This window comes from Bufo gargarizans, chromosome 3 (genome assembly GCF_014858855.1).
Source record: "Bufo gargarizans isolate SCDJY-AF-19 chromosome 3, ASM1485885v1, whole genome shotgun sequence".
NCBI classification, from domain to species: Eukaryota; Metazoa; Chordata; class Amphibia; order Anura; family Bufonidae; genus Bufo; species Bufo gargarizans.
In genome coordinates this window covers 88,785,416-88,811,565 of record NC_058082.1, presented here as the reverse complement: position 1 = coordinate 88,811,565, position 26,150 = coordinate 88,785,416, and the positions used below count along the sequence as shown (strand labels likewise).

Here is a 26,150-nt window from a genome sequence, read left to right as displayed (position 1 = left end):
TGATAATCAAAAAAAGACTGATCAGTTATTTTTAGTGAAAAATTGATGCTAGCTGATGCATATGGTGATATTCACTTGATCTTAAGGCTACTTTCACACTTGTGTTTTTTCCTGGATCGGCAGGGTTCAGCAAAAACGCTTCTGTTACTGATAATACAACCGTCTGCATCCGTTATGAACAGATCCGGTCGTGTTATCTTTTACATAGCCAAAACGGATCAGTCATGAACTCCATTGAAAGTCAATGGAGAACGGATCAGTTTTCTATTGTCAGAGAAAATAAGAAAGATCCGTCCCCATTGACTTGCATTGTGGGTCATGACGAATCAATCTTGCTCCACATACCAGGACGGAAACCAAACCGCAGCATGCACTCCGGTATGGGAACGCAACCAAACAGAACGGAATGCACTTTGGAGCGCTCCGTTCTGTTCAGTTACGTTTTGTCCCCATTGACAATGAATAGGGACAAAATGGAAGCGTTTTTTCCGGTATTGAGACCCTACGACTGATCTCAATAACTGAATATAGAAACGCTAGTGTGAAAAGTAGCCTTAGGCTTAGGGTACTTTCACACTTGCATTGCTGGATTCCGGCAGGCAGTTCCGTCACCGGAACTGCCTGCCGAATCCAGAAATCTGTATGCAAATGGATACCATTTGTAGACTGATCTGGATCAGTCTCACAAATGCATTGCAATACCAGATCCATCTCTCCAGTTGTCAACCGCAAAACCGGATCCATTTTTCCAGAGCACTTGGGGCCAGATCTGTCATGAATGCATTTCAATGGGAAATAATGCTGGAACAGGCATTCCGGATTTTTGGCCGAAGATAAAACCGTAGCATGATGCGGTATTATCTCCATCCTGAAAAGTCAAAGACTGAACTGAAGACATTCTGATGCATCCTGAACGGATTGCTCTCCATTCAGAATGCATTAGGATAAAACAGATCCGCCCCTAGGACGGAACTCAATACTGGAAAAAGTTTAACCCAAGTGTTAAAGTACCCTTAGGCTACATGCACAAGACCGTATGTGTTTTGCGATCTGCAAATCCACAAAAAATAAATAAAAAATGAATGACATCCGTATGCAATCCATTTTTTATTTTTATTTTTTTGCGGATCCATTGCAACAATGCCTAAAACGGACAAGAATAGGACATGTACAATTTATTTATTTTTTTGCGGGGTTACGGAACAGACATACTGATGCGGACAGCACACTGTGTGCTGTCCACATTTTTTGCGGACCCATTGAAATTAATCCTATCTGCCCAAAAAAAAACTGGCAGATACGTGTGCATGTAGCTTTAGTTGAACACTAGCAGCGGCGATATAGCAGTGAACAGCCTGCCTGATCTCTCTGCATTCTGGCAAGGCTGGAGGTTTGTAATGCTCCGTCCAACCTCACTCACTCATAATGGGGACCAATGGAGATCTGGCTGTATTCTGGCAAATATGCAGAGAGTCAGCCGATGGAAAACTCAGCATATATGCCAGAATGCGGGTGGATCTCAGTCGGTCCGCATTGTAAGTGACAAACCTCCGGCAATGCCGGAATTCTCAGAGATCCAGCAGCCTTAGAAATCTATTACCATTCTGTCTAAGGCCACTTTCACACGGGCGTTGCGGGAAAATGTGCGGGTGCGTTGCAGGAACACGCACGATTTTTCCGCGCGAGTGCAAAACATTGCAATGCGTTTTGCACTCGCGTGAGAAAAATCGCGCATGTTTGGTACCCAAACCCGAACTTCTTCACAGAAGTTCATGCTTGGGATTGGTGTTCTGTAGATTGTATTATTTTCCCTTATAACATGGTTATAAAGGAAAATAATAGCATTCTGAATACAGAATGTATAGTAAAAAAGCACTGGAGGGGTTAAAAAATAAATAAAAAATAATTTTACTCGCCTTAATCCACTTGATCGCGAAGCCCGGCATCTCCTCTGTCTTCATCTTAGCTGTGTAGGAACAGGACCTGTGGTGACATCACTTCCGGTCATCACATGATCTTTTACCATGGTGATGGATCATGTGATGACCGGAGTGACGTCACCACAGGTCCTGTTCCTACACAGCCTAAGATCCAAGACAGAAGGAGATGCCGGGCTTCGCGATCAAGTGGATTAAGGCGAGTTAAATTTTGTCTTTTTTTTTTTAACCCCTCCAGCACTATTTTACTATGCATTCTGTATTCAGAATGCTATATTTTCCCTTATAACCATGTTATAAGGGAAAATAATAATGATCGGGTCTCCATCCCGATCGTCTCCTAGAAACCGTGCGTGAAAATCACAACGCATCCGCACTTGCTTGCGGATGCTTGCGATTTTCACGCAACCCCATTCATGTCTTTGGTGCCTGCGTTACGTGAAAAACGCAGAATATAGAGAATGCTGCGATTTTCACGCAACGCACAAGTGATGCGTGAAAATCACCGCTCTAGTGAACAGCCCCATAGAAATTAATGGGTCGAGATTCAGTGCGGGTGCAATGCGTTCAACTCACGCATCGCATCCGCGCGGAATACTCGCCCGTGTGAAAGGGGCCTAAAGCTACTGGTGGTGGTTTAGGGGCTATAATCAGGTGATGGCAGATCCCCTTGAAGACCAGCTACAAGATTGCTTAATGTTTTAGATGCACTGGATAACAAATTGCTTGCAAAGGTGAACATGGCTAAATACAAAATAGGAATATTATGCTAATAAATTATTAAGCTAGTTTATTAAACCATGGCAACCTGAAATGGTCAATCAACTTGATAATTAACTGTGCTTCAAAAGGCATGACAATTAGCATGCACTGCCTCCGTTACACCCACATTATATTACACTCAGTTGTACGGCATGCAAGTGGTGTGAGATGTGCCAAACTATGCAGCAGAAAAGCACCGTTTCACACTGGTCAAAAGAGCTGCAAAAATGAAAATGGCAAAGGATGCATATCCGTATTTGTACTGCAGCATGCAGTGCTGTGCTCTTCAAGTGCTTCGGCCAGTCACAAGAGCAGCAGCTTCCCAAATGTTTAATAAGTTACCATGTAAAATGAGAAATCAATAAAGAGTTTCACTATGGATTGCCTATCCTCAAGATAGGCCATCAATATCTGATTGGCGGTGGCCCGATACCCTGACGGTCAGCTGCTTCAGAGAGACCCTGGGGACAGAGGACAGGGTTGGATTTCACTTTGAGTGGCACAGCGGTGAACAGCTCCGTCCACTACACAATGATGGAGCTTTGTAGTTCCAGCTCCTGAGCTATTCTAACAATGCTGATAGGAGGGGGTTCAGGGTTTGGAACCCCGCCAATGAGATTTTGCCTATCCTGTGGTTAGTCCATCAATAGTAAAACTCCATTCAAAACGTCAGCCTTTATAACTCATGTTATACTATACAGAACTCCTCAATTTAGAGGAAGGAAAGAGGCGGTGGATATATACGGCGTTTATAAGGGAAATACAGGATCATGTATTAATCTAGACACTGAGATTCTACCTTTTAAATTGCTTTATTAAACAATTCAAAGGAGGTTTTGCCTTTATTGCGATCGTTTACGGTGCAAGTTTTACAACACTATTACAATTCGAGCAAATCACAGTAACATTTAACTTTCACAATAAGGCATGATAAATCTTGGTAAGATCAAAAACACAATATGTACGAGTTACATAACAAAACTTTCTACAAATGCTAGAGTTAAGACAAAACAATAGGTTCAAAAGTAAAAAGAAAATAAAACAAAAGGCATTCCACCGGAATTCATATACTAAAAAGGTTCTACACGGTATGGAGTGAAGTACTAATAACGGCGACGTTTGTTAGATGCATCAAAGTTTCCCCCTTGGTTTCCTCTACCATAGCCACCAGGTCCACCACCAACTGCATTTACACCACCCATTGCTGGCTGAGCAGCTTCTGTTCCTGCTCTGTTAACCATGGGAGATCCCATTTGGGATGGAGATGGCTGTGAGAATCTATCATTGCGCTATAATGCATTCGTTCAATGTGCAGTCCCAATAGGTTAACATATGTCATTATTATTGGATATATTCACAAAGTGCAGTCATGACGTTCAGAAGACAGTCCAGGAGAGTCGAACATAGAGGGAAGAAAGGAGCAACTAAATTAGTAACTATCACATGTAATATAAATATATAAATATAAAAAAAAAGAAAAAAATAATAATCAAGTGTCATTAACTAGGCTAAGTACACATCAGCATTACGGTATTACGGTAGTCTCATCCGGCAGAGGAACAAATACTTGTGGTTTTCAGCATTAACGCTGGGTTTCTGCATGCAGATTTAAATTTTCTGGTAGAAAGCGGCATTCATGCCAGAAAACCGACAGAACCCATTATAATGAATGGGATTTGGTGGCCCCTGGCGGAGCCCAGATTACCGGAATATCGTAAAGGAAGATAGACATAGCCTCACAACGAAAGAAAATTTTAAAAATAAATAAAAATCAAAGTGGATTATATTCTTTGCTCAAGTCAAAAGGATAATCCTACAAACCTTAATTAAATTTACTACTACAGGTATTTAGGTATGTGGCCAATACAAATTTTGTTAAAAATAAATACATAAATAAATCAAAATATCACTTTATGCAAAGAATCTCTTTTGCAATAGTGACGAATGAAAAAAATAAAATAAAAGTTGTTTTAAGGTTACTATACGATTTAAAGAACGGACCTTTTACAAGAATCAGATTTGTTTCAATGACAACTCGAACATCCAAACAAGTATTCAAAGGAAATAAATGTCAACGTTCACATGCTAAAGTGCATGTAAAACATTTCACTAATTTACCAAGTACAAAAAATAAAAAATAAAGTTTATATGACGCTTACTTACAAGTATGAATCACAAAATCTCTTTATAATAGTCATTTTAATAAGTCCTAATAAAATAACCGTTAACACTTTGGTATGCAAGGTTCTTAAATATATTTGGAAAAGAAGCCAGCAAAAATGTGTTTTTATCAAGAGTAATATTTAGGATAGATTCTAAAATCTAAACGCATAATTCCTGAATTTAATAAATTTCGTAAAAATATTAAATTGAGAATTGAAATACCGTATTTTTCACCTTATAAGACTAATTTTTTTACCCTCAAAAGTGGGGGGAAAATGCCACTGCGAATACTAATGAAGTGCTTCCATTATGGAAGCGCTCATTAGTACAGGAGGACCCGGAAGCGGTGAAGGCTCTGTACTCACCGCTTCCTGGTCCTCCGCTGTCAACTGTGCAGGCTGCGCACAGCGTGATGGCGCTCTGACCTCATGCTATGCGCGCCGGTTCACAGCACAGCAGACAGAGGAGGAGGAAGACCAAGCGCGCTGCAGGTGAGTAGCGGCGGCATCCAGGAGCAGGAGAGGTAAGTTGCTTTTTTATTTTATTTGCTCTGTGGCACTAGGGGCACCATAAATGTCACTGGGGGCTCATAAATGGCACTGGAGGGCTTATTCTGAGGTCTTATTAACACTGGGGCTCTGATCTGAGGTCTGATTAGGGGGCTTGTTAACATTGGGGGTCTGATTGCGGCTGTCAGATGAGGTCTGATTAACATTGGGGGTCTGATTGCTGGCCTGATCTGAGATCTAATGAAAAAAATTTTTTTTCTTATTGTACTCCTGTAAAACATGGGCGCGTCTTATGGGCCGATGCATCTTATAGGGCGAAAAATACGGTACTTTCAACAAATGGTCTAAAATGTGCGGAAATTACAATCCTTAACTCCTATTTAGAGAGTTACCGGATAGGTCATGTTAACGGCGAATAGAATATTTTCCTTAAATAGTAAATTAAACTAAAATTTAAATTTTACAAAATGTGAGCAAAGACTATGATCACACGAAAAAGGCTAAAATTATTTTCTAATTGCATACTAAACATTTATAAAAATGGATACTTTTTTTAAAGACATAATATGAACAAAAATGCGAATTTGTACTGTATACCAAATATATATATATAAAATATAGATATACATTATGGCTATCAGTCACTGCGAGGTGAAGGGTGGTTGGTATAAGAGTGCAAGTGGCTAAATAGTGGAATCAAAAGTAGGCTAACTGGATTCCCCATTTCAATCACAATCACGTTTTGATAAGGAAAAACTACTAATACATTACCACTGCTCCATTATCTGGCATCATAGCCGCTCCAATGCTTGCAGCTCCTTCAGAGCCCATTGTAGCACCAGGACCCATTGAAGGGCTTGAGACAGTTGCCCGGTTGGCGATATTCATCCCCATCATTGAAGGAGGAGGAGGTGGTGGTGGTGGTGGAGGAGGAGGACCTTGGTTTACAGCAGGAGCTGGGCTATAGGTATCTATGTAAAACAATCTTTACTTAGAATGGTTCTTTTATCTGCTGTACCCATTGAACATTGAATTATTTCTAAAGAGTTAATATTTAGATAAACTAGAGGCCATTTAGAAAATAGACAAGAAAACAGGATACAAATTGTTCTTTGCAAAAGTGATCGATATTTCTAAACTTTCACTTCAAGCTTTTCTTGAAGAACAGACTACGGTAAATAGGTTCAGTCAAAGAATTAAGTTCATTACATTGCAAAATGGGTGCTCCTTATTCCGAGACCAGAAACGATAGGAGGGATTTTAAATGACTGAAAACTTAAAGATACACAATACAAGGAATTATATCCACAAGTTAAATGTAATGAGGTGTGCCGGGTAACGATATTTCCTGGGTTACTTACTCAATGCTAGTCAAAGAGTAAAGGCGCCTCGAGACGAGCAGATAATTCGCTAAAATTCTATCAATGATTCATGTTGAATGATAATTGTGTAGTGTAAATGTGCGGAGCAAAATAATGATTGTTCTCAAAAAGCTTGTTCAATACTTGTAGAATTGTTTATGTGAACCAAGTAGTTATCGTTTGTTAATTAACTGTGGTAATATAAAGGAACATCCGTTTTAAAGGCTATGAACACCTTCGGGGGCAATATTTTTTTAATGAAAACATTTTACTTATTTTGATCTTTATTAAACCTCCCAGTATTTAGGTTCTACAGGGTTAGGCCTCATGCACACGACCGGTCCTTTTTTTGCGGTCCGCAAAAAAAACGGAAGCCACCCGTGTGCCTGCCGCAATTTGCGGAACGGGCGGCCCATTGTAGAAATGCCTACTCTTGTCCGCAAAATGGCCAAGAATAGGCCATGTTATTTTTTGCGGGGCTACGGAACGGAGCAATAAATGTGGGCAGCACATGGAGTGCTGTCTGCATCTTTTGCGGCACCCGAGCTGCAAAAACTGCGGCTCGGATGCGGACCAGAACCACGGTCGTGTGCATGAGGCCTTAAGTTGCAGTTTTCAATTTTACACTTAACCATCAGGTTTCTGCGCAGACGTCCAGATGTACAGTCTTCATCTCTGAACTCCTGATAGCTCAAACATTCACTTAAAGAGGACCTTTCACCTGGAAAAACATTGTGAACTAAGTATCATGACATATACAGCGGCGCCCAGGGATCTCACTGCACTTACTATTATCCCTGGGCACCGCTCCGTTCTCCCGTTATGTCCTCCGGTATCTTTGCTCAGTAGGTTATAGTAGTAGGAGACTTAGGACTCTTGGTTATAGTAGGCGGAGTCTGCCCTTGTTCTGCTGGGCGTCTCTTCCTCCTAGGCTGTAGCGCTGGCCAATCGCAGCACAGAGCTGACAGCCTGGGAGTTTTTTTTTCTCCCAGGCTGTGAGCTGCGATTGGCCAGCACTACAGCCTAGGAGGAGGAGACGCCCAGCAGAACAAGGGCAGTCTCCACCTACTATAACCTACTGAGCGAAGATACCGGAGGACATAACGGGAGAACGGAGCGGCGCCCAGGGATAATAGTAAGTGCAGTGAGATCCCTGGGCGCCGCTGTATATGTCAGGATACTTAGTTCACAATGTTTTTCCAGGTGAAAGGTCCCCTTTAAGCCATAATCTTTAATATGTTAGTGTTATGGGGCTGTCAGGAGTTCAGAGATAAGATCTATAAAATGAGCCTTTAGAGCAGCAACCAGAGAGTTCTGTATGAAACTGAGATACTATGCACATAGACAAATTTTAACTCTTGGGGGGGGGGGGGGGGGGGGGGACAACAACAATTTTTTATAAAAACCAATAGATTTTTTTTTTGTTCCAAAATGAGTAAAATGTAATGACAAAGATTCCCCCGGAAGGTGTTCATAGCCTTTAAATAACTAAACGGGATTGTCTTTAATCGCCCATTTAATTATCTACTCATCTAAATCAAACCTAGCTACATTTTGCAATGTCATAGTGACATATCAAAGGTTTTGATCAACAGGGGTTTGAGTACGAGACCCACGCGGCAAAATAAAGAGTTCAAGAGCTCAGCCGAGGCATGCGTCTCCTCACTGCTTAAAGATGACCTTTCATGGGTTCAAACATTATAAACTAAGCATCGTGATACGTAGGGCATAGTGCAGGGATCTAATTGCACTTACAATTTTTTCAGGGTGCCGCTCCGTTCGCCCACTGTGGCACCCGTTGTATTTTCACTGTGGGCCCCCGGTATGGTGATTAATAGCATCGGAGCAACGAGTAGGAGACTGAGTCTTTCTCCATGGGCATCTCCTTCTCCCTGGCTGTGGCACTCTACGCTGCAATTCGACAGCGCTACGGCCAGAGAGAAGGATGCGCCCACGGCGAAAGACTGTCTCCTCCTCATTGCTGTGATGCTAAAATTAGCATACCAGGCGGGAGAATACAATGGGGGCCACAGCGGGCGAATGGAACGGCGCCGAGAAAAAATAGTAAGTGCAATTAGATTCCTGCACTTTGCCCTACGTATCCCGATACTTGGTTTATAATGTTTGGAACCATGAAAGGTCCTTTCAGACAACCTCAGACTTTTTACTGAGGAGCACAGCCCTTCTAACCTCTCATTTTAGCCATTGACTGGAGTCTCAATGCTCAGAACCACTCCAATCAAAACTTCAGATACAACACAAGTACAGTTATATCCATTTTATTTTTGTAACAGTACATCAAGCAAAAATTGTAACTGTCTTTGCAAATGTTATTATATTGTAACATTACAACCTAGCAAAGTTAAAATCTCAATATTAATTTTATATACTGATTTAATGTTAAGTACACAATAAAAATGAAAACCCTCATACAACAGGATGAAGTATAAAATATTTTAAGTAAAACAAAAAAAAAAAAAGGCCCACGACAATATCGATGTCAAATTATGGGCTGCGTGGACGAGGAAAAAAAAAAAAAAAGGTTTCCAGTAAAAATCCCTACCTCCCATATTTATTGCTCCTCGGACGCCCATATCACCCATCCTCAAATCCTGTTCTCTCTGAAAATAAACATAGTTTTTGCAGTCAACCTAGATAATACGGAATTAAAATGTGCAAGGGGAAAAGTATTTGACAGTATTATTTAGTGTGGTATTTTATACCATCATGCAACGGTAAAAAGATAAACAAACACAAATCTGAAGTCACTTATGTCGAAAGTAATGCTTGCTGAGAAATGAAAATAGTAAGTATACTAAACTAGAAAATTTGCATTTTAGTATGACATTGTTGTGTTCACATTCCTACCATTTCCCTTTAGTCACCAGTAACACATCGATAGAGCTTTAATAGGCTTTAACTTATATTCTGGTTGTAGAGAGCTTCCAGTCTTAATAGGATCATATAAAAAGACAATAAAATAAAAACTAATATAGGAATTTAAATTTTTTGGTGCATGTTTCCTTTCCAGTGTGCCTCAAGATAGGCCATCAGTATCTGATGGGTCCACCAATCACATATTAACGACCTATCCTGATGGTAGGTCATAAATAGTAAAATCACTAAGAACTCCTTTAAAGGGAACCTGTCACTGGGAGTAAAAACGAACTTTCCGGCTGTAAGCTGCCTTTATGGTCGCTCATTTACACATTTATCTGACAGAAAGAGAGACTAAGGCCTCTTGCACACAAACGTATTTTATTTCCGTGTCCGTTCCTTTTTTTGCAGATCGTATGTGGGACCATTCACTTCAATGGGTCCCCCCAAAAAACAAAAACAAAGTTACTCCGTGTGCATTCTGTTTCTGTATGTTCGTTACACAAAAAAAATAAAAATAGAACATGTCCTATTATTGTCCGCATTACGGACAAGGATAATGTCACGATCAGTGTGGGGGAGGGGGGGGGGGGCACCACACTGAACACAGGAGGTAAGGGGAACATTTACTGGGCTTGGAAACTCCTAGACAATCCTAATCCGGGCCCTATCAATATGAATATACCCTGAAGGTAGGAATATTCATATGCAGGATACCTAGGCCTTTATATACCTATAAGGCCCTGGAAAAGGTTAGGACCAGGGACAACCCATTCCTCCCCAGATGAATGAATGGAAGTCTCTCTCTTTAAGGCCAAACAGGGAATATAACAAACACAAACAAACGAGACACTTAAAGGGGTTGTCCGGGTTCAGAGCTGAACCCGGACATACCCTTATTTTCACCCCGGCAGCCCTCCTGAGCCTGGCATCGGAGCATCTCATGCTCCGATGCGCTCCAGTGCCCTGCGCTAGATCGCGCAGGGCACAGGCTCTTGTGTTTTCAATAACACACTGCCGGGCGGTAACTTCCGCCCGGCAGTGTGTTCGGTGACGTCACCGGCTCTGAGGGGCGGGCTTTAGCTCTGCCCTAGCCGTTTTACTGGCTAGGGCAGAGCCAAATCCCGCCCATCAGTGCCGGTGACGTCACCGGGCTGCCTGTCAGCCCCATAGAGAGCCCGGTATGTCACCGGAACTCAGAAAAATGCCTTTGCCCTGCGCGATTTAGCGCAGGGCAAAGGAGAGCATCGGAGCATGAACTGCTCCGATGCTCATGTCAGGGGGGCTGCCGGGGTGAAAATGGAGGGATGTCCAGGTTCAGCTCTGAACCTGGACAACCCCTTTAACTTCTGTAGAGACTGACAAGCAGGAACACCATAGACAAACCCAAATGAAGATATCTACCACAGTCAGAAGGGTGAGGTCAGAATATAAAGGGTACAAGTGATGACCATTGAGCAACAGCTGAGAAAAGGGAAGTGGTCATTAACCCTATCAACACTGAATCAAGAGAAATCAAGGAGGCTGTTAGATTCCTCCACGCTCAGCCAATCTACTTGATTTCCTGACATCAGTCACCTAAGGGACCGTGACACATATTACTGTTCTATGAAGGGCCAGCTTTTCCTTTCCGCATGCGGATGTCATCCATATTTTTTGCGGACCTGTTTTTTTGCACACCACAAAATACATATGGTCGTGTGCAAGTCGCCTAAAAAGGTAGAAAGTACACAATTAAAATCGAGATTAATAAAACCGTCAAGGAAAGAAAAATACAGTTCACACAAAAGTCAGAGTTTGTTACATAGTTGTTTTTTTTTGAATTTCACCACTATTTAATCCAGGAAATAAAACGTAAATCAGATCTGATAGACCCAAAAGTATCCACCATCTACCATAAAGCAAAGTGCAATTTTATTTTATTTTTTTAAGTTAGAAACTAAGCAATATGCAAGTTCCATTCTATATAGTACTTGAACAAGATATGAAAAAAGGAAATTGTGGCGCCAGATTTGAAACGGCTTAGTGTTCTTACGACGTTACACGTGGTAACTGTTCTCTTCGTCCCCTTTAGTCATTTATAATAAATGGTTACTCTGGTTTTACTTTACAAAGCAAAAGCCTCACATGGGATTTCAGATCGGTGGGGTCCAACTCCCAGCAGTGGTCTAACTCTGTAACTGACACAGCTCCGTATTAAGTAGTGGTCGGGAAATGTACTGCAAGCTCGGTGCCATTCACTTAAATTGGACACTCTGCTTTAGTACATTTCCTGACTCCTTCCATTAGATGACTGTTGGGGGAGCCGGGAGTTGGACAGCTTGTCGGTATTTAATCCCTGGAGAGCCCCTAACCTAAAATGCATAATTAATTATAATGGGGTCTACTGGATATCTAATAGACATCTGACAAACAAATCACCGCCACATGCAGTAATATTTCATCCTTTATCGAAACCTCCAATGCAGATGCGTCTAATACACAAATTTAGAATTTGCATGTCAATGAACAAAAATTGTTTAAAAAAAAATAATAATGTATAAGATGTTAAACCACCATCTCAATATTTCATGTGAATTAACATTTGCAAATCAAAAACCTGGATCCTCTACATAGAGAAAGTATTGTAAACCATGATTCAACATTCAAGAAAGAGCCTTCATGTAAAGTGCAGTCAGTCATTGTATAATTAAAAGGTTCTACAAGTGTCTTATAGAATACAGATAATATAGACAGGAGTTTTATGAATCCTATATACAGGAAAGCAGTTTCATTTGGTGAACATTTCAACAAGAAGATCAATATGGAGATTGCAGGGTATCACAATGCAGTATTAGTTAGACACACATCAGAACGTGAATATTGGATATACGGTACAAGCCCAGTCAATGGGACTTGCCTAGCCATGACTCTAGGATGCAGCCTCTTTACATGTCTGCCCCAAAACCAGATGAAAAACAGCTGAAACCTTTCAGAAAATCAGTACAACCCACACCACAATTTTTCTGGAGTATTTAATACGAACACTATACCCACGTCTGTTTCACTTGGTCACTATTTTCCTGTTGTCAGGACTATTTAGTTGAAAACACCATTAATACCAGGGCACTGTACATATCAAGATGGGTTACATCAAAAGTACATAAAATGTAAGAAAGTACAGAAAAACTGGAGATTAATGAATGGCAAACTGATACAGCAGGGCTCTGCCCATGAGGGCTTACAATCTACAAGTGATCAGAGAAACAGAACTGTATCCAGTCTAGGCAATTCTATGAGAAGTAAAATCTCTACCGTCCTACTGGTCTACTACAATGAGACAACTGGACACCATCTAGGGAACACGAGCGGCCAAACACATTGGAAGAGGCTGCCCTTGGTGCTCTGAACGTCTAAAGCTACAGATTCTTAAAAAGTGCTTTGTATGACCAGTTCTGTAAAGGAAAGTTATGGTTTAAAATTTAAGTGCTACCTGCATCGACCATCTAACATGTATCATTGCCCTCCTACTCGCCCCCGATAGCAGATTCAATGGTACAGAAGGAGAAGTCACTTGGGAGCTAAGCCACCAGGAGTCTGCCAGCAGATTACTCCTCCCTCTTCAGAACGTACATGAGCCGCTGAGCAGAGTGCATGGGAGGAGGTCGAGAGACATTGCTGTCAATAGCTATCAAAAATGTATGTCCAGCCTTAGTGGCCATTAAGAAAGACGCATTGAACCAATGTTAAACAAAAGTTCCATGTAGTTTATCAGAATCGAAGGGGTTCCAGATATTACATATTGAACACTGATCACAGGTTTAAGTCTCTAAACGAGGCCTCAACAGCATTATGTAATGAAAAAGCAGTATTTGCCAAAAACATGAAATTGAAAGGGTTTTTTCCAGGATTTTTAGATTGATAACTTATCCTCAGGATAGGTCATCAGTATCTCATTGGTGGGGGTCCGACACACAGGACCCCAGCCAATCAGTTTTTTGAGAAGGCACTGGTGCTTGCAGTAGCGCTGTGTCCTTCTCTCAGTTAAGCCTAGGCCATGTGACATCACGCTCATAGATCACATGGCCTAGGCGCAGCTCAGCCCTATGGAAGGGAAGACCAAGCCACTATACAATGGACAGCTCTGTGCTTTTTCCAGATGATATCTCATCAGTATAAAAGTCTCCGAAAACCCCGTTAGTCAGCATGCTGTCTAATGCTCATACTTTACATTGCCTCATCAGGGACATTGTGGCAACATTACTCTTACCTATATTTACTACCATCACTACCAATATCACTGCAGCGTAGGCCCAGTGATCTGGCAACCTGTTTCATGGTACGTGATAGTCTTGCTGTGCAAGCCTAGTCCCCAATGTCACCAAGTTGGGGCACATGCATATAATATGCCCACAGCATTACCACTAAGCTATAACATCACAGAGAGAAGAGATGCTCATAAATAGCCTGCTTACAGTCTATAACACAATCTATGGCTATTCACACTGCTTTGTCAAATATCTATGGGGGGTTATATCTGGAATACCTGTATAGGCAAACACTGGAATTTGTCACATATAGCCCCTCATATTTAAAAACATACTATGTGTCATATCCAGAAGGGACTATCCCTATAAAGGGCATCTGTCAGCAGATTTGTACCTATGACACTGGCCTGACCTGTTACATTGTGCACTTGGCAGCTGAAGACATCTGTGTTGGTACCATGTTCATATGTGTCCCGCAATTGCTGAGAAAAATTATGTTTGATATATGTAAATGAGCCTCTAGGAGCAACGGGAGCGTTACCGGTACAGAAAAGGCTGAGCCCATTGCTCCTAGAGGCTCATTTGCATATTTAAAAACTTATGTGTTGGTCCCATGTCCAGATGAGAAAAATGAAGTTTTAATATACACAAATGAGCCTCTAGGAGCAATGGGCTCAGCCTTTTCTGCAATGGTAACGCCCCCGTTGCGCCTAGAGGCTCATTTACATGTATTAAATCATCATTTTTCTCAGCAATGCGGACACATATGAACATGGTACCAACACAGACATCTTCACCTGCCAAGTGCACATGTAACAGGTCCGCCAGTGTCATAGGTACAAAACTGCTGACAGATGCCCTATAATGACGATGTGCTAACTTACTTCCCAGACTTAAACTCGGCTATTGAAAATTTTCAGTCTTCAAATAATGGATGTTGGAGTCGAAGTTAAGTTTCCAATATTTTTATTCTTAATATACATGCACATGTTAAAAGGCTTAGTCACAATACTAACATTTACTTACACATCAGAAATCTACACTGACAAGACACGGTACAGTTTTTAAGTAAGCGCTAGGGTATGAGAGTCCAGACAAGATCTGGGGCAGCGTCGTTATAGAGCCATTATATGTGTTTGGTTGAGTATTTCCTGTAGTTTGGTTTTCTTTTTTCCATGTTTTCTCCCCCCTCGCCTTGTAGGTTTCCTCTTCATCTCAGTTCTCATTGTTGTGTGAATCTTAAAAAATTATAATTAAATTGGTTTTACCACACACAGAATATCACTGCTTTTCAGATAGAGACATTTGGCTAACTCACACACATTTTTGCCAAAGGAATTCTTTAAAAACAAGTCAAGCAGAAAGTACGGCAATATGGATTCCAATACATAGCACAAAACGCAAGTTTGCTCAGTATTTAGCATGAATCCTACTGCTATAATCATGGACTGCATATGTATTGCCTAATTAGACTAAAATCCACCTCTAGTCTCATGAGAGGCCTACAATACAAGCCTTTCCAGAGATTCAGCCATGTATAAACCTCATGTAGGTGGCTGTGAGGTGAGCTAAAAAGGTATAGCACATGTGCAGAGGCCATAGGAAACATCTCTTAATATAAAATACTTTCAGCCGCCCCATATTGGATTTCTGTTCCAAATAGCTAAGACTAAAATCATGCAAAAGTATGCACCCAACAAATCTAATATTTACCATGTACATTTCATCTATTTGCCAGCTCCTGGAAGTCTGGCTACATGCCAAGGGGCTGTTCTAAGAGTACCTGAGAGAAAAGGAGACTTTTCTCTAGCAGAAGGCAAACTATTATTTTTGTAATAGAAATGGAGCCTCTTCCCCCACTTAGAAGGCTTTGTACACAATTGGGCATTTTTTTTAATTTATTGCTTAGTACTCATTTTAAGCTAAAAATCATTTTTCAAATCTGTCTTTTTTAAAAGCGTTGAGCCCTTTTCTCTCTACAGCCTGGAGATTCTCTAGTAGAAGGCTCTGTATTTTTTACTTCTTCCGTCAGGCAGCTCAGCTGACGGCTCCTTATCTTAACAAATTGTACTAAAGTATTTATGACCTTTTAGTAATTTAGAGATAAGGGTTATTAGATGACTGGCACAAAGTGAAAGTACAATGCACAGCAAGACAGTTATCCCTTTGTGACAGAACTGAATATTTTTTTAAAATCAGTTCGTTTTTATTTGTAAATTACACTTTTTGTACAACCAAATACAAGTTATGATCTTATCACAATGTAAACAAATAGAAGAAACATTCTTCAAGTAAATTTAACAAAAGGTACAAATATAAGTATATCAGGTACTCTATATGCCGCCTCCCATACCTCCCTCCCTAAGAAGAATAACCCCCCTCAATTTTACAGCTGAATATTTTTAATAAAGTCCAACTGAAAAAAAATATATATTTTTAGCCCAAAATGAGTAAAAACCAAAAATCTATATTAAAAAAATGTCCCCAAAGGTGTACATAGCCTTTAAAGCATAATCAGCAAAAGCGGATTCTTAAAGCAGACATCTTAGATATTGTACATGACAATTTGTGTAAAGCTTTGGGGAGTAGCAGAGGTGCAACCCAGCCCACCCAATGTCCAAAATAACAAAAAATTCTTGATTGACAAAACAACATATTAAAAGTTAGTTTAGCTCTGATAACTCAAGTCTGCTCCTATTCTTTCCTCTATTGATATGAATAGAGCGTGTAGCATGTCAATAAATGAGGCTAACAGTAAACAGACTTAATTTTAGATGTAAAATTCCACAATGGACATAGCCAAGGTTTTTAAGATCACTAGATGTACAATTTAAGCACAAAGCAGAATACCAAATATTACAAGTAAAATTAAAAGAGAAAGTTGTCATTATTGCAATTTTTCATTATATTTACTAACGTCATTGGCAGTATTACAGTATGGATTCCTGAAACTAATGTAAACTGCTAAAAAAATGACCAACAGAAGGTTACATTACAACTTCATTAAAAAACATCCTTCTGTCAAGAAACAATCTTATGGTGATCTAGAAGAAGCTGCTAGAGATTGATCCACCTTGAACTAAATCACTGAAAGCTGTTGACTGATTTTGACTCAGTGAGCCGTTTCCACAAGGTGGCGCTGGCGAGATGGTTCTCTTTCCTTGGGAGATATATCTTTACATTGTGCTGTGAATGGCTGCTACGAGTTAGTTTATAAGTTCCATGAACCTTTCAAGTTTAACAAAAATGATACAAGGAACTATTAGCGCCCATTATGTAGTCACTAAATTTTAAGTGTTAATCCAGCTTTTGAGGGGGGAGAGGGTAAATCTAAAAAAAACAAAAATAAAATAAAAATAACTTGCCTCTTCTTTTCCCTGTGATCCAGCACAGTAGCTCCTGTGGTCCACCCGATTATTGATTAAAAGTAGTTTGCACGTTACCGCTGCAGATGTGCCAGTGGATATGTGCCATATTATGGCCCTAATCACCGAGTGCTGATGCCATTAATGCAGAATGTGACAGGACAGCAGCCACTGATTGGCTGCAGTGGTTACATGCCGGTTGGATGTAAACAATCACTGGGAGGACCTCCAGAGCTGGGCCACCAAGGGAAAGTGGTGAATACTGCACTTTGTCTTTTTTCAAACCATTGCCGCCGTTTATATTTTTTTCACAAGCTGGTCAATGACTTCAAGGGGTTTCCCCATAAACACCATTTATCACCTATCCACAGGGTAGGTGATAAATTTATGATTGTGCAACCACTAGGATCCCCACCAATCACAAGAACAGGTCCTCTAGTGACCATTGCTTTATTAACCACTTCACATCTGGGCCATTTGCCCCCTTCCTGACCAGGCCTAATTTTGAAAATCTAACATCTCACTTTGTGTGGTAATAACTTTGGAACGCTTTAACTTATCCAAGCCATTCAGAGATTGTTTTCTCGTGACACATTGTACCTTATGCTAGTCATAAATTTGAGTTAATATATTTTCCCTTTATTCATGAAAAAATCCCAATTTTGCCCAAAATTTTGAAAAATTAGCAATTTTCAAAATTTCTATTTCTCTGCTTTTAAAACAGAAAGGAATACCTCATAAAATATTAATTACTTAACATTCCCCATATGTCTACTTTATGTTGGCAACATTTTGGAAATGTCAATTTTTTTTTAGGACGTTAGAAAGCTTAGACGTTTAGAAGTAATTCTTAAACTTTAAGAAAATTGCCAAAACCCACTTTTTAAGGACCCGTTCAGGTCTGAAGTCACTTTGTGGGGCCTACATAGTGGATACCACCATAAATGACCCCATTGTAGAAACTACACCCCTCAAGTTACTTAAAACTGATTTTAAAAACCTTGTTAACCCTTTAGGTGTTCCACAAGTATTAAAGGAAAATGGAGATCAAATTTTTTTAATTTAACTATTTTGGCAGATTGTCCATTTTAATCAATTTTTTTCTTTAACACATCAAGGGTTAACAGCCAAACAAAACAATATTTATTACCCAGATTCTGCAGTTTACAGAAACACCCCACATGTGGTCATAAACTGCTGTATGGGCACACGGCAGGGCGCAGAAGAAAAGGAGCGCCACATGGTTTTTAGATGCCATGTCCCATTTGAAGCCCCCCTAATGCAAACTTACAGTAGAAACTCCCAAAAAGTGACCCCGTTTTGGAAACTAGGGGATAAGGTGCCAGTTTTATAGGTACTATTTTGGGGGACATATGATTTTTTGATCATTCATTATAACACACTGTCGGGCAAGGTGACCAAAAAAATTGGTTGTTTTAGCAGTTTTTATTTATTTTTACAGCGTTCACCTGAGGGGTTCGGTCAAGTGACATTTTTATAGAGCAGATTGTTACGGACGTGGCGATACCTAATATGTACACCTTTACACAATAATTGCATTTTTGAAACAAAAAATATGTTTTAATGTGTCCATGTTCTGAGAGCTATAGTTTTTGTTTATCTTTTAAATGATTTTCTTATGATGGGGCTCATTTTTTGTGGGATGAGGTGACAGTTTTATTGGTACCATTTTGTGGGACATATGCCTTTTTGATCACTTGGTATTGCACTTTGTGATGTAAGGTGCCAAAAATGTTCACCCGAGAGGTTAGGTCATGTGATATTTTTATAGAGCTGGTTGTTAGACTTTTTTTTATTATTTCACTAACACAATAATAGCATTTTTGAAAACAAAAAAAATGTTTTAGTGCAGGGCAGGCCAACCTGCGCCTCTCCAGCTGTTGTAAAACTACAATTTCCACCATGCCCTGCTGTATGCTGTCTGGGTATGCTGGGAGTTGTAGTTTTGCAATAGCTGGAGAGCCACAGGTTGTCCATCTCTGTTTTAGTGTCTACATGTTATAAGAACTATAGTTATTTGTATTTTTTCAGCGATTTTCTTATGCAGGGGCTCATTTTTTGCAGAATGAGGTGACTGTTTTATTGGTATCATTTTGTGGGACATACACCTTTTTGATCAGTTTATTTACTTTTTATGGTGTTTATCGGACTGGTTCGATAATGTGATATATTTATAGAGCCGACCGTCACGGATGCGGCAATACCAAATATGTCCATTTTAATTTTTTTCTATTTTTAACTTTTTTTATTCCTTACTTGGGGAATTATTATTTTTTTTACATGTGAAACTTTTTTTTATTTTTTTAACACTTTTTTTATTTTACACTTTTCGTTCCCCATAAGGTCATACAAGACCTCTGGGGGACATTTACATATTTTTTTTTTTCACTGTTGATTTCTTCTGTAACTGGGGCTGACCTAGTAGCCCCAGTTACAGGAGAAATACACCCCCCAGAGAGGCTGTACAGCCTCAGAGCAGGGCTGATAGAGGTCTGTAGAAGACCTCACAGCTCCTGCACTCACCCGACTCTGGCGGTCACATGACCACCGGGCCGGAACAGGAAGCACATAGCGCTTCCTGCACTGTTTACACAGCGATCTAGAAGGCAGGGACACCTGGGAACTGTCCCTGCCTTTTCTAAGGGTTGCCCTGCTGTCACTGACAGCGGCCAACCCGATCTGCAGCTGCACAGACGTTTTTAGTCTATGGGCGGACGGAGGGGTGGTTAAACTATATAGGACTGCTGAATACAACGCTCAGCTATGTCCTTAAGTCCCAAAGAAGTGACCGAAGCAGTGGTCCCCATTCTCATGATCAATGAGGGGTCCCAGCAACCAGACCTTCATCGATCATACATCTGTCCTGAGTAGGGGTGCACCGAAATTTCGGCGGCCGAAAATATCGGCCGAGAATGCACCTAATCTGTTTCTGCCGATATTTTTACATATCGGCCGGAAATAGCGGGGAGGGGCTGGGGGCCGGTGCGTTCACTGTGCTCCGGCCCCCAGCTCCAGTAGTTATAAAATGTTGTATGTACAATTAATAAGCATTCTATTCATTTGGCCCCCCTCTGCAGTATTACATTCAATACAGCCACATCCTACTCACAGGGCTGTGCTGGCCGGCCGGGCAGACGAGCAGCAGCATCACGACTGACGTCACATGCCTGCACCGCCTCCTTCATTCAGAAAGTAGGCCGGGCACATGACGTCAGTTGTGACGCTGCCGCTCCTCTGCCCGGCCGGCCAGCATTAAGATGACAGCCCTGTGAGTATGATGTGGCTGTATTGAATGTAATACTGCAGAGGGGGGCCAAATGAATAGATTTCTTATTAATTGTACAACATTTTATAACTACTGGAGCTGGGGGCCGGAGAACAGTGAACGCACCGGCCCCCAGCTCCTCCTCCCAGTTCCTCCCCGCTATTTTCTATTAATCTATTAATTGTACAATGGGGGCTGTGGATGGCACTGTTATGGGGTGGGGGTCTGTGGATGGCACTGTTATGGGGTGGGTGGGGGTCTGTGGATGGCACTGTTATGGGGTGGGTGGGGGTCTGTGGATGGCACTGTTATGGGGTGGGTGGGGGTCTGTGGATGGCACTGTTATGGGGTGGGTGGGGGTCTGTGGATGGCACTGTTATGAGGTGGGGGGGTCTGTGGATGGCACTGTTATGGGGTGGGTGGGGGTCTGTGGATGGCACTGTTATGGGGTGGGTGGGGGTCTGTGGATGGCACTGTTATGGGGTGGGTGGGGGTCTGTGGATGGCACTGTTATGGGGTGGGTGGGGGTCTGTGGATGGCACTGTTATGAGGTGGGGGGGTCTGTGGATGGCACTGTTATGGGGTGGGGGGTCTTTTAAAAGTATTTGGGCAAAAAGGCAGTTTCGGTTTCGGTCAAGGGGTATCCTGAATTTTCGGTTTCGGACCAGAATTTTCATTTCGGTGCACCCCTAGTCCTGAGGATGGGTGATATATACAGATGTTATACTTGAAGCTCTAATCTGTAGTTGTAATTACTCAGCACATACATTTCCAGTTTGTTGCATGTAAAGTCTGAGCATATCACAGGACTAAGAGGTTGACAATGTTTCTGAATCAGACTTGTCTGACTACGGCAGTTTTGTATCGGTTATTAACACTGGTCCTTTCTATGCATAGAGAAGGCTCCTTGCAACAGGCTGAACAAGGAGTATCATAACGGTAAGAACTCTGGACAAGCAGCAAAGAGTGGTCAATGACCTCACACTGCTGAGTTTATATGATGATCTGTTTATCTGCCCTACTCCAAAAATAGAATAGTAACACACTAAAATAGATTATCAAGGAATGGACCTCTCCTTTAGCGTGATAAGCAAACAGACGCTTGAAAGCAAAATGCAATTGCTAAATCTTCCAATACATGACTACATAAAGACCACTGGCAAAGCCAAGTCCTTAAATATGGACAGAGAAAATTACAAGAAATATAGAAACTGAATAGTGGCGTAAAATTTATATGGTGAAGATGTCACGAGATCTAGGTAAAGTAGTTGATCAAGATTGGGCTATTAGCTTAAAGGGGGTTGTCCCACAAAAAATACTCTACATTTTTCAAACCAGCACTTGGATCTGAATACTTTTGTAATTGCATGCAATTCAAAATTTAGTATAACCAGTGAGCTATTCAATAAAATGCATCAGTATAGCACCACCTGCTGTTTGTTTTCTTATTTCTTTGCCCTGTTTATTGAGACTATTGCATGTTTAGTTTCAACCTTTAACTGGTCCCTTAGGTATATGCTAGGGAGAGCATGGATACGCTCCCCTTTGTGCATCGTGATCTTTCAGCATCGTAAAAAATGATTGCTCTTCGTCATTAGATTAGTTAATATGGAGTCGTCTACTCGCTAACGATCTCATACCAACCTCTTGACCAAGCATTTGTCCCCATCTTTACATGTAATAATGAATGATTTAAAAGCAAACGGGTAACGACCGCAAATACGAATGAATAGCAATGTGCATTATAAGCAAAATTTTCGTTGCTCACAGTCGCAACATCTTCGATCGTTTGTCGTGATCTGTGTGGCATCTGCTAATGTAATAGTGGCTTAAAGGAATTCCAAAAATAGAGGAAATGGAGAGCGCAACGCACATGCATGGCAACCTTTCCACTCACTGCTATGGGACTGCTGGAAAAAGCAGAGACGGCACTCCGCTATTTTCATAACAACCACAGCGGTGAATGGAGGGTGGCCATGCTTGGTTGACGAGCTCTCCTTCACTTTGAGGGGCAGATTCTGGAGACAGAAACGGGTCCCAGAGGTGGGATCCCCACCTATCTGACATTGACTGCATATCATAAGGAGATGGGAAAGCCCTTTTAGGTTTAGTACAAAACACCAGTCCTATCTATACAGTAATCAAAGACATCAAATAACTTAAATATAAAAAATGTCCAGTCAGGAAAATGATATATAAGCAAGTGCCTACAGGGTTTGCGTAACAGGCATTTACTTCCTTTAGATCTTGCTGCTTGGCTGCTTTTTAGCTCAGCCCATTAGGAGCTGTGACTACAGCCTAGTTACAATGCCTACAGGAAGTCTTAGGGTAGTCCAAACCACACCTCCTGTCTCATTATTGGTTCAGTCTACTGCTCCCTCCAATGCCCTTCCTCCTGTGATTGGCTGCATACAAACATGTCCTAAAAATGTCACATACTTTGACAGGTGGGGTACTAAGACACTCCGTTTACTAGAATGAAGGGGCACGGGCACTGCACCATGGGCACTCGGCAGAACACAGGGAAGTTGGAGTTAGGTCACATCAGAAGATTGTTTAATAGGTACAAAATAAAAACAGAAGATTGCTGGTAATTAGGCATCAAACCTCTCCCAATTTCCTGCTTCTAAATAAAAAGTGTACACAACTTGATCAAATAGAAAAAATAAATTAAAAAAATGACCATAAATAATTATTGTACTGCACAAAATTATAACTGCTTTACATAAATGTACATAGAAACACAAGCAATTACATTCCCATGTAAAAAACAATTGATGCACATTTCTTTTAGTTGAGAAACGCGATTCATTAATAAAAATGTTACTTTAGTACACAAGGCACACTTCTGACATGGCTGACATTTCAACATAAAAAGTGTTAAGTGCTGCATCAAAATAAGAAAGAAAAAAACCGATATGTGGTTAGTGTCCAATAACGTCTGAGTCAATAGGATTTGTTTCTTAAAAGGACTACAACTTATCAAGGTTTACATGCATTTAATGCTTACAATGAGGCCGAGAACGCACTCATACACACAGTGGAGTCACATTATTATGACCACCAGCTAATATCCAGAGTAACTGTCTTGTGCAGCACAGACAGCAGCTAGAAGGACTGGGAGTGACTCTAAGGTCCTGGTAGGTTGTCGCAGGTATGTGGATCCATGCTGACTGCAGTGCATCCCATAGCTGCTGGAGGGTGTGTGGAGGGAGGATACATAGAGGAAACACGACGATCAAGATGGTCCTACAGATGCTCAATTGGGTTCAAGTTTGGGGAATTAGGGGGCCAGGGTAGTTCTTGGAAGTCTTGGTCATGTTCTTTTAACCAACATCGGACATTTCTAGCCATGTGATAGGTCGTATTGTTTTTCTGGAAGATGCCATCCGTCCCATGGAAAACAAGTTAGCATGTATGGGTGTGCATGATCTGCAAGGATGGATTTATACCCAGATGGGCTGCGAGTGCTTTCTACATGGATGAGTAGGCCTAGAGAACGTCACAAAAACATTCCCCAGACCATAACACTGCCTCCACCAGCTTGTGTTCTTCCAACAATGGTTGCAGGGTTTTTTTTCTCAGATTTTTCTCTCCCGACACGCTAACATCCATCCGTTGAATGAGGCAGAAAACGCCGGTCAGTGGCGGTCCAATTCCAATATTACAGCAAAAAATGAAGTCTTTTCTGTTGCTGCACCTTCGTTAGCAGAGATGCAGTGACCATCCAGATCCCCATATACAGTAGGGTTTCACCGGGTATCGAAACATCAATACTTTTGTACCAGTAGTGATTCGATACCGGGATTTGCCTTTTACGGATACTAGGCTGTGCTACTGCGCAGCCTAGTATCGGAGAACATGGAGCGCGCTGGTCTATGGAGTGCGCATGTTCCCTCAGCAGCACAGGAGAGGAGTCAGTCTCTCTCCCCCCTGTGCAGCCGCTGCCAATGAGGAGAGGGGCGCAGGAGGGGAGGGAGTGTGGCCACTGCGCCAATGATAATTAACGTTTAATACAAATACAGGAGGCGGCTGCAGAATCACATAGCCGGCACCCTTGCCTCTATGACAGGGAGCTGCGATCAGCAGCAGTTAACCCCTCCAGTATTAAAAACATTGGTGGCAGTGGCCATGGGGTCCCCTGACCCTCTCTTCAACGGTGGTGCAGTGGCAGTTGTAATCGGAGCCCCAGCTGTGTAATCCTGGGCTTTGATAGGTTACCATGGCAGCCAGGACACTACTGAAGCCCTGGCTGCCATAGTCAGCTCCCTGCTGCTGTGTGTAAAGAGCACAGGGCAGCAGGGAGAGTGCGAGATCCTATTCACACTAATAGAGCTCTATTAGGATGAATAGGACAAGGGATTAGAAGAGTCCAGGTTCTAACCCCTAAGTGGGGGAAATAGTTAAAATGTAAAAAAAAAACCAAAAAAAAACAAAAAAAAAACACACACACCAAAATATTAAGTAAATCGCACCCTTTCCCAATTTTACATATAAAATATATAAACAAACATATTACACATTGCCACGTCCGAAAAGTCCAAAACTACAAATATTTAAAAAAAAGTCTCCTGTGCGGTAAACGCCATAACAGAAAACAATTTTTTTTAAAAACTGCATAATTCGCCATTTTTTTAAATCACCTTGTCACCCCAAAAAATAGGATAGGACTGTTCCATTATGGGCCGGACAATCCATAAAATGTGGAATGCACGCAGCTTTTTTTGGGCCACAAGGAAACGTTATACTGTATGGGGACATTATACTGGACAAAGCAGCCACAAGGAGACATACTGTATTGGGCAGCCACAAGACGACATTATATACTGTATGGGCAGGCAGCGGGGCACAGGGAGACATATACTGTATGGGCAGGCAGCGGGGCACAGGGAGACATACTGTATGGGCAGGCAGCGGGGCACAAGGAGACATTATATACTGTATGGGCAGGCAGCGGGGCACAAGGAGACATTATATACTGTATGGGCAGGCAGCAGGGCACAAGGAGACATTATATACTGTATGGGCAGGCAGCAGGGCACAAGGAGACATTATATACTGTATGGGCAGGCAGCAGGGCACAAGGAGACATTATATACTGTATGGGCAGGCAGCAGGGCACAAGGAGACATTATATACTGTATGGGCAGGCAGCAGGGCACAAGGAGACATATACTATATAGGCTGGCCACTTGGCAGGCAGTGGGCCTCAAGAGTCACTATACTGTATGGGGCCACCAGGAGACATCATACTGTCTGGACTTAGGAACTATACTGTAAGGGGGCCACAAGGTGACATACTGTATGGGAACACTTTGTAACCCGTCATCAGTAAAATAATGTCTTGTGGCCCCCATACAGTAATGTTTTCTTGTTGCTCCTGTATGGGGGCCACAGTGAGACATTATAGTTTATTAAGTGCCATAACCATGTGCAGTGCAGCTTGCAGGCAGGGCCATGGCCGCAGAAGACAGACAGTACAACCTTTATTTCTGACACCTGGGCCGTTAGTGTCTCTCACTCCTCTTCCCCCACCTTGGCTTGGACATGGACTGCTGACTGACTTTGCGCGCCTCGCTCCTGTGCTCGGCCAGTGGGTGGAGACTTGAATATTGGAGCGAAGAGGAGACGGGGGCGGTCGCT

At 41.7% G+C, this 26,150-nt stretch overlaps 1 protein-coding gene across 2 annotated transcripts in view; it reads right to left on the bottom strand.

The window, feature by feature from the left end:
- Nucleotides 1-3,495: 3,495 nt before the first annotated feature.
- The window catches only part of PSPC1 (paraspeckle component 1), an 85,476-nt gene continuing 62,821 nt past the window's right edge, over nt 3,496-26,150 (bottom strand). The window contains exons 7-9 of one of the 2 annotated variants that reach the window (XM_044284942.1): nt 9,296-9,353; nt 6,143-6,342; nt 3,496-3,988 (exon numbers count right to left, since the gene is read on the bottom strand). In XM_044284942.1, the coding sequence (XP_044140877.1) occupies nt 3,803-3,988; nt 6,143-6,342; nt 9,296-9,353 (444 nt within the window). In that variant the 3' untranslated portion in view covers nt 3,496-3,802. Of the gene's footprint in view, nt 3,989-6,142; nt 6,343-9,295; nt 9,354-14,805; nt 15,095-26,150 lie in introns of those variants that run through there. The other variant, XM_044284943.1, reaches the window with a different exon arrangement.